Raw genomic sequence first — 9,286 nt, 5'->3', positions numbered from 1 at the left:
TTACACTTAGTGGCTTAGAGAAAAAAGTATTTCCGAATAATATTTCAACTAAACCAGCTATTTATTTGGTTTCAAATGCTCTTTTGCCACAACAGTGCAATGAGTGTGTTGAATTTAACCTCTTGACCCCCGCCTTAACCCAGTGCATTTTCTCCAGTCCAGCTTTACCCATAAAATCACAGCTTAGGGGCCAGTGTAACGCCTCATTTGAAAGCTAAGACCTAAAAAATCAAAATCCTTGTGTTGTTGCTGCATTCACTTTTTTTTTTTTTACACTTTTTGTCATCGCTTTTGTCACATTTTTGTTGCTTTTTTGTGTTTTTGTCACGCATTTTTGTCACATTTTCATCCTCTTCTCTTCAAGCTTTTAGATTTGGGTAAAGCCAAACTGAATAAAATGCTCTCAGTTAAGGTGGGGGTTAAGATTGAACGTTATAAAGAAAAAAAAAACGTTGTATAAGGAAAATATAAATTAAAGCAGTAATACTACCATGATGCTATCGATGTGCTACAAGCTAGTTAGCCTGCTGCTGCAGTGCTGCTAAATAAATACAAATCGAGCTAAAATACATTTACGAAATAAGTGAAATAACAAAACAAAAAGTCATAACGTATAATGTTAGGCTATATCATACTAATAAAGCAAAAATAAAGAATAACATTTAAAACCGCTAAAATTAGCTGCGTGCTAATGCTAGCGCCGTGTGTTTTGTTACGCAATACAGGTCACAGGTCAAGTGACATTAATGTGTCACTTTTTTATCCAATTTTTGGTCACATTTTTTATCGTTTTTTTGTCACTTATCTGTCAAATTTCAATCCTCGTTTTCCTTTCCTTTCGTTTTTTTTGTTTTTTTTTGTTTTTTTGTTTTTTGTTTGCGATTTTGACACTTGTCTGGAAGAAATGTGCCGGGTTCAGGGGTTAAGAGGTTAAAAACATATACATTTGTAAATTATGAGTCTGCTTTTTCCACACATATCGCTTTGGACCGATTTTTTTACTTTTTTTAAATGGAGTCAAAGAAAAACTTAAAAATATAAACATAAACTGACTCATGCCACAACAACTAGAGGTTGATTAATAAATATAGAAATAGTTTGATTGATGATAATATTAGTCTCAATATATATAACTTTTTTCAACCTATATTAGGTACTAAAAGCGCTTTACATCAAAGAACCACTTGCCCATTCACACACCAGTGTAGTGAAGTTCATATGTCATATAAACTTCATGGTGAGATGCTGACTCCTGAGTCACAAAACAAACTCAGAAACATTATGTAAAGGCTATAGTGTACATGTAAACATTAAAAGCCAAGAAGCCAGTGGACAGTTTCATTGAAATCTGTAATCCTTTTTTTTATGGATGTTATTAGTAGTTTTAAACAATCAATCATCCACACACACATTAAAGCATAGCATTTTTTATGAATGGTTATTGTCTTATGGATTTTATTTTTAATAAGTCTACACAGTCCAGAAGTTTTTATTGTTTAAAATGCTTTATCAAATATAACTATTGTGCACTTTCAAAGTTTAGAGAAAGGCTTTACATAACAGCTTTGAGCAGCAGTAAAGACCTTTAAAACCCACATAGCTTTAACTTAAGACTCCATAAGAATTTGTTCAAGCAATTCATTCAAACTAGTGTAAAAGTTAAATTTCCACTTCTACTCGAAACTTTAATAAATGTACTTCACTTTAAAACATACAAAAATACAACTTCGTTGTGCGTTCTTATCACTTCAGATCAATACTCAAAGTTATTAAATGGATAAATGAAGTACATGTTACCTGTTTTATGTGCATCCCTTGTCAGCGATGGTCATTTGAAATAGTAATCCTCCTGGTGCATGCTGTAATGACACTGCACCTGTGGGACTGGCCAGAGTTAAACTACAGAGAGAGCCCGCCCCCTCTCCCTCCCCTCCCGTCTCTCGTGTCCCGGGACGTTTGGACCCATTTGTCAGGTCTCTAAAAGGCTGCACACTTTGTCTAATATTCACAAGTGGAAAAATAACACTGTGAGGGCGGTCAACTTTAACCCAAAGATAAGGATATTTGAACAGGCCTTATTATAGTAGATCAAACAAATAATTTTATCCTTGTATTATAGCTGAGCAACATGACTTTTTCCTTTTTCACGTTAAGAGTAATTTCCAAGTGCATAGACATTTATTGGTCATGATCATAGCAACAGGATTGTAATGGATATCACTAGTAATTGTTGCCAAGTACTCAATATAAAGTAACATTTCTAGTAACATTTTCTAGCTACTTATTCTGTGGACCCACCACCTGCAGGAGGAGCCATAAGGGGCTGGTGCAATGTGATTTGGGCAGCTCCAACAGCCCCCCCCCCCCCTCCTCCACGACCTGGCAACGGAAAAGTGGAAGAAGATGGATGGTCGTTTGGACTTTCATAATGTAATAAACATGTAAGACTCTAACTTAACCTTAACCCCTAACCCTGAAGGTCTTATGTCTTATTACATTATGTTCCTCCAAAGTACTAACACACACTATTCCATTGTGTATGTACTGCATAGGAACAAGTTATTGCACATTGTTACAAAGCACATTACATTGTACTAAATATAGTTTGGTGCAATGTATCAAGGTAGTGTAAAATCGCATTTTTGTTGCTTTATCTTTTTGATTTTTACATCACATTTTAGCCACATTTGCAGCACTTTTTTGTCACTTTCTGCTGCTTTTGTGGCTTTTTTGTCACTTTACTGTCACTTTTTGTTGCATTTTCATCTTTAATTTTTTTTGCTATATTTCTTTCGAAGAAGCTTTTTGATTTGGGTAAAGCCGAACTGGAGAAAATGTGCTCCGTTCAGGTAAGGGTTTGTTTTCATCATGATTTGAGCTTCTTAGGCTGATCAAACACTTAGTCAACTGTTAATTTGTTGGGATAATACAATATTTTGCATTATATAAGCCACATTGTTATTTGGGTGGCAGCTTAACCATCATAGCCTGACGGTGGGTCCAGACGCCATGTCAGCTGAGAACCACTGATGCCATAAAGTATAAAAAGAAGCGAATTTCCCTCGAAAAAGCCCAATCAATGCACAATAGTCATAACTTGTCATGCGTTTCCGATAGTGTTTTCTGCAGCTCTCTGATTTGTCTCGGGACCACTGCGCTGCTTTTTATCGCCAAGTGAGCGACCGCCGACAACATAACACCACCAAGTTTAGGCTAAGGTTTCTTCTCTTTAAATATTCATAGGTTAACTCAGGCACCGAGCAACAGGACAAGACCCGTCAGGAGTAACCAAAGTTGCACGGGACACATTGCGCGATGGCCATATTCACAAAAGTGAAGTTAAATACTAAACTCTAGGGCAAAGCGTTTTAAACATTTTGCAGATTTTAAGCAAACCCATTGTTTTTGCTCATCCATCCCTGTGTCCTGCTCAAGTTCTGGGGCATAAATAATAAAAATGTTGGTTTAAGTTACAATGGTCAAATTACAGCGACTTAGCCAAGAGTAAAATGAAGGGGCTCCCTCACAATGGCAAAGGAAACTACCTTACCCAGAAGCCCTTGCAAATGCGCAATACAAGACACTCAATGATGCTGAGCTACGAGTGGAGACAAGGGAGAGCATAGACATCAAAAAGGCTTTTAATCGACCGGTTTATTTTCCTGTTTTGCCGTTCTCATAGTTTACAGTTTGCTTTTCGATGACCAAAATAAATAAACTACTCGTCAGAAGTCCGTTTGAATCGTGTAGATTATCTTCTGTGGCCACTTTCCGCTGTTTCTGTGCTCGTTGCTCATCATCAGCCCTTCTCTCGCTCTAAAGTCCATGCCCAGGATCAGGGGGCGGGCAGCGGGATGCCTCTGGAGTCCGTCACCTGCGCCTCCTGGAGGTTTTTCACCAACTGGGCCAGCCAGCGTTTGGTCGTGGTGTCGTCCTTTAAAACCTGGGCGAACGTCGTGTCTTTGAGCTGATCTGGAAGGCACTGCCGTAACGCCTCTCTGGCTCTGCAACACAAACACATCACCATGAGAGAATCATACTGCAGATGATGTAAACTGGACAGGGTTGTTTAAAGTTTCAATAGTTGTTGACGAAATTGTACTTTTTCCAACTATTAGAGCAGGGACAGGGAAAGTCAGGCCCAGGGGCAAAATGCATCCCCCCGCAGAGAACCTCGAGCCCCCAAGAATGTGACACACATCACGGATCAAATGCCTGGTGGTAGGTAGGGCTGGATACAGTTAACCTATAAACCTCAGCTTGAACCGAGCACACTGTCTCCAGTTTGGCGTTACCCAAATCTAAAAGCCTGTTGAAAAAAGTGTCAAAATAGCAACGAAAACAAGGATGAATAAGCCACAAAAACGCGACGAGAAAGTGAAAAAAAAAATGCGTTGAAAATGCAACAAAATGAGCAACAAAAAAGTCACAGAAAAGTGACAAAAAACTGACAAAAACACGTTCAAATGAGGCATTACTCTGGCCTTAAGGCTGTAACCTTTTCGATTTGGGTAAAGCTGAACTGGAGAAAATGCCTTGGTTAAATCAGGGGTTAAAAGGTTAAAGGATTCTACTGGTATCGAAAAAATTAAAGTATTGAAAGCAGGCGCCGAAAACAATACATCTTTTGAGGCCCAGTTTTGATCCCCGTTTGGTCCAGGAACAGCATTAAAGGAAGTAACGTGGTTGTTTCAGCTCAAATAAATGACTCAAATGTAAAAGAAATTGTCTTTTAAGGAATAAATGAACATTGCTGCTCTGTTTTCTGGTTCTAGACAACAAATATTCCAGTATAGGTATCGAAAAAAAGTGTAATTTAAAGCAGAAATAAGTAACTCATGCCCCTAGAGGCCATAAGCTCCACTGCAGGTGTTGTAGCATGTTGCGGTTTTTTTTTACTCATTAATTGTCCATGAGAGTAAATACTACCCTGACAGAAAAGACAAAGGAGAGAGGGATATTGTACATCCAATTACACAATGAAGATTTTTTTCACTCAAACTTGGCCGTGAACACTGCTAAAATGGCAGCCCTGGTAGTCGGTAGTAGGGCTGCAACTTGCAAGTATGAAAGCAATTTGCAAACCCCAAAGGTAAAAATATAATACAATGTCCTCAACAGAACATTAAATATCCTTCATGGGGTCATTGTACTTTGATACTTGGCTGAGAAAAAGGTACAGACAGTAAGAAAAGAATAGCATGGTAGATAAAGATACAGTCATAACGTACTGGGAATTTAAATTTGGCTAAAAGGGCTTTCAAAAACATCACATTCACAAACCTGGAGTTGTCTGAAAGTCGTAGGTAGCAGCGCACAACATGTTTGAGCAGTCGAGCGGAGGGTTCTTTGGAGAGCTGGAGAACCATCTTACCCTAAAAACACACACAAAAAACAATCATAAACACCACCATCTGATGTTCAGCCTGGGATTCGCTGCATTAACTCACTAAAATCATCGCCACATGGGAGAAGCGCTCGTAGGTCTGGCAGATGTAGGCCAGCCCCGTGTCGTCTAAAAGGATTTTCTGGAGGATAAATGTGGCGACCTGGGAAAGAACAAGAATCTAAAAATCAGTTTCTGAGACTTCCGTTGTGGTCTGTTGTTGATTTTTTAATAGAGGTACCGTTTTTGAGAGCTCGCTGCCCGACTCCATGATACGAAGGCACAGTGGTATGATCTCAGTGGTTAAAAGGAAGTTGATGACCTCCTGTTCGTCGGTTTTCACAAGAGCACCTAAAAAAGAACAAGCAGCGATTATAAATACAGTCTCCCCCGCTCTCCAATTCACTGTGAAGTAGGTGACTTTTAGTTTTGAACACTTTCTGACCCAAACATCCAACTAAATTATGCAGCTTTGCAGCAGCTATTTCTGGACAAAAAGGGGAATAAATAGACATGTCCTTTTCCGGGCGACTCTCTTACACAAAGCTGTTCTTTAACAATCAACGGCAGAGCTTTGTTGTTCCGAACAAAGACGATACATTTTTAAAAATAAGTGAAATGATTTTACAGCTTTTGTTTCCTAAAGGGTGTCTTGTTAGTGGAGTGTAATAAGCTTTGACGAGTTTCTTACCGATGACCCCTAAGCTGGTGAGTCTGAGGTATTCGAACGGCCGCGTTTTGCTGACTGTGTGGAGGAACGGGTAAAGGAAGAGAGGGATGTGAGCGGCCAAGAAGGTCGTCCTGCACAAGAGAAAAAACAATCAGATAAATACATTCAGATAAGTATATTCACATGTGAGGAAAGGTGGTGGTAGTTCGAGTTTCAGACCTGGTTTCTGGATGTGACGCCACACACTGAAGTAGAGCCAGGGCGTTGCAGACTCTGTTGGACTGATGAGCAGTGAGTGTGGGAGGATTGATGGAGGGGTAGATGTTCACGATTTCCTAGTAGATACAAAACAGCAAATACGTTTTTGTCACATGGCATGGCTTCCTTATGCATCTTACAGTACAGTATAGTATCATCTGTTTGTGCAATCATCACTGAAAGTTAGTGCTTTATAGAATCTTCATGTTTGCAAAAATAAAATGAAGCAGTATCATTGTTTTATGTAGAACAAAACCATTTTAAATACAATTCATGAGATGTAAAGCGGCAGCATTTCCCTTTAACCTCTTTACCTCCCCCTTGAACCACGCAAATGTTCTCCAGTTTGGCTTCACCTCAATCTAAAAGCTTCTTGACACAGAAAATTGACACAAACACAATGAAGGACTTACAAAAAGTGATTACTAAAAAGGGGAAAAAAATGTGACAAAAACATGGCAACAATGTGAGGAAACGGATCCGTTTAGATCAGTTTTGCAGGTCTTCCAATGAGGCGTTACTCTGGCTGTAACCTTTAGGATTTGGGTAAAGCTGAACTGCACTTGTATTGGTTAAGGTGGGGGTTAAAGACTAGACATCATTACACTTTGACTCCACAACAATATTACAATTAAATGTCTACACTGAAATGTGTGGGGAATACTGGACGAGGTACCAGTTATCGAGTAACACGAGCGCCACGGTTTGTGAGGCACAGCAAGAAAAGCCCCAGGTTCAATTCTCTTGTTGTGTGGGGTTTGCATGTTCACCCCATGTCAGTGCAGCTTTCCTCCAGGTGCTCCAGCTATGGTTTATTTTAATGATCCCTGTTCTCTGCATTGGACCCATCCTCCAATGCACCTGTCGGAGGAGAGGGCACCCGCAGTAGGCAGGCGCCCGGGGACCAGTCTCAAACTGTGGAGCAAGGCTAATGGTCAGAAACACCTGGCTGGAGGATTAACCTACTGTCCTTGCTTTTAGTGTTTTGGGGAAACCAGTGAAAACCTAGGCAGACACGGGAATGTCTGGCTCTGGGATCAAACCTAGAACCTTCTAGCTGCCACCAGATTTCTCTACCACTGGTATATGTACAAGAGCGGGGCCATGCTTCTTCAGAAAAAGAGACTCTTCATTTCAGTTGGACAAATGAAACACACAAACAGCCGTATTAATAAAGCAACACATGAGTCAGTGCACAACATTCAGCAGCACTCACTTGTAGGAGGGCGGTGATGGTGCCACAGGAGTGCCAGAGCATGGGGGCCAGGTCTGGGACTGACTCGCGTTTCTTGCTCAGCTCCAGTAAAGCGTTCTCCCTCGTCTCTGGAGTCGATAGTTCGTTTATCCACTGGTAAATCTTCTCCCTGTCCACCTGCGCTACAGCCGTGGACACCGCCTAAAAACAATAGAGAAGGAGGGCACGGTTTGAATGTAATGTATGAACAGTTAAAACTAGTGTAGCATCACTGTTGAAACGTCAATAATATACGATTTTGCGCGGACAAAAGATTAGATTTGCGCGTAACGGGACATAATATCTTGTTTATATGGGAAAAAATGAATAAACACACATCCAACGTGCACAGGATTCAAATCAGGGCTCAGTGCTAGCTTCGCGGCTAATCTGCTACGCCATTTCCCGTGTAAACAAAGCGAAAACTCACCGCTCCGGTCGTCATCATCTTGATAAATGTTCGCAGTGGCTCACGAAAGGCTTCTGTGAAACGTCTGCAGCCGCGATTTGCGTTTATCTTCAGAAATATTACGCAAAAGAGGGGCTTTTTGTCAGACAATTAGGGGGAAATGAAAAAGACAGGAACCAGTGCTGCGGCTGCTTCGCGTGTGGAGGATGTGGGTCGAACACGAACGTCGCCCCCGAGTGGAGGGAATATGTAACTGCACTCATGATATTCACCACAGAGATACTGGCTTTGTGCAGGGGAATTAACCTCTTAACTCCCACGTGAACCGAGTGCATTTTACAAATCTAAAAGCTACTTGAAAAAAGCTGCCAAAATAGTGACAAAAACCAGACCAAAAAGAGGAGGAAAACGCATCAAAAACGTGACATAAAGGCAGTGGTGGGAAGTAACAAAGTAAAGAGTACAAATAAAAAGAATAAATTATAGATGCTTTTATTTTTTATGATTACTTTTTACTTTTACTTCACTACATTTTAGAGCCTGTATCTGTACTTTCTATTTGGTTAAAACGAAAAGTACAATTTATATTTTCAAAGTGACCTCTATGATGAACCGGTTTAGTCCCAGTTTAGACTTGGTTTAGCGGTTTACTCCTTTAGACCTTGTTTAGATCTGGTTTTGACCTAGTTTTGTCCGGTTTTAGACCTGGTTTTGTTCCTGTTTTTGACCTGAATGTGTGGTTTACTTATTTAGACCTGGTTTGATTTAAATTATTTTAAAAATCTTTCACATTAAACTTTGAAATACTTTCATATTTTACTAATGAAGTAAAAAAAAAAAAATCAGATACTTTTACTTTTACTGAAGTCAATTTTGTGTCCTGTATCTACTTTACTTTTACTTGAGTAAGAATATTGAGTACTTCTTCCACCAATGCAAAAAGGCAATGAAAAAGTAACAAAAATGTGTGACAAAAAAGCGACGAAAATTTAGCAAAAAAGCGGCAAAACAGTAACAGAAAAGTGACTAAAATGTGTGACAGAAATGCAAAAAAAGTGATGAAAATGTGGCAACAATGCAATAAATATGATCCGTTTGGATAAGTATGTAGATGTTGGTAGAGCTGAACTGGAAAAAATGCACTTGGTTAAGAGGTTAATAAAAAACACATAACATAACAGCAACACAGGGGACTCTTTAGCATCCTTCAACCAGCAACATCCAATCCCTCCCTAAGCTTATCCACATTTCTACATTTCATAGTTCATATGGATTATGTAATGTTATAATATAATTTTGTGAACAAAGTTATGCAATTAGACAAACACT

The 9,286-nt window shown here is 39.6% G+C and overlaps 2 protein-coding genes across 3 annotated transcripts in view; one reads left to right on the top strand and one right to left on the bottom strand.

Moving 5' to 3' along the window:
• Positions 1 to 9,286, top strand: part of tgds (TDP-glucose 4,6-dehydratase) — a 305,863-nt gene that overhangs the window by 23,450 nt on the left and 273,127 nt on the right. The gene's annotated exons all lie outside the window — the stretch shown is intronic.
• On the bottom strand, positions 3,637 to 8,154 carry cnot9 (CCR4-NOT transcription complex subunit 9). Its single transcript, XM_079581567.1, has 8 exons — positions 7,979 to 8,154; positions 7,531 to 7,710; positions 6,276 to 6,391; positions 6,078 to 6,187; positions 5,628 to 5,737; positions 5,451 to 5,549; positions 5,284 to 5,375; positions 3,637 to 4,004 (listed from the first exon to the last, which is right to left on the bottom strand). The coding sequence occupies exons 1-8, from the start codon at positions 7,994 to 7,996 to the stop codon at positions 3,836 to 3,838; spliced, it is 894 nt and encodes a 297-aa protein (XP_079437693.1). The 5' UTR covers positions 7,997 to 8,154; the 3' UTR covers positions 3,637 to 3,835.

This window comes from Gobius niger (assembly GCF_951799975.1).
Source record: "Gobius niger genome assembly, chromosome: 23".
NCBI classification, from domain to species: Eukaryota; Metazoa; Chordata; class Actinopteri; order Gobiiformes; family Gobiidae; genus Gobius; species Gobius niger.
This window is presented reverse-complemented; position numbering and strand designations above follow the sequence as displayed.

Coding starts and splice junctions, on each gene's coding strand:
- cnot9 (XM_079581567.1), bottom strand. Junction 6,188..6,275: donor GCGTCACATCCAGAAACCAG/GTCTGAAACTCG, acceptor TCTCTTGTGCAG/GACGACCTTCTTGGCCGCTC. Junction 5,550..5,627: donor GCAGCGAGCTCTCAAAAACG/GTACCTCTATTA, acceptor GTTCTTTCCCAG/GTCGCCACATTTATCCTCCA.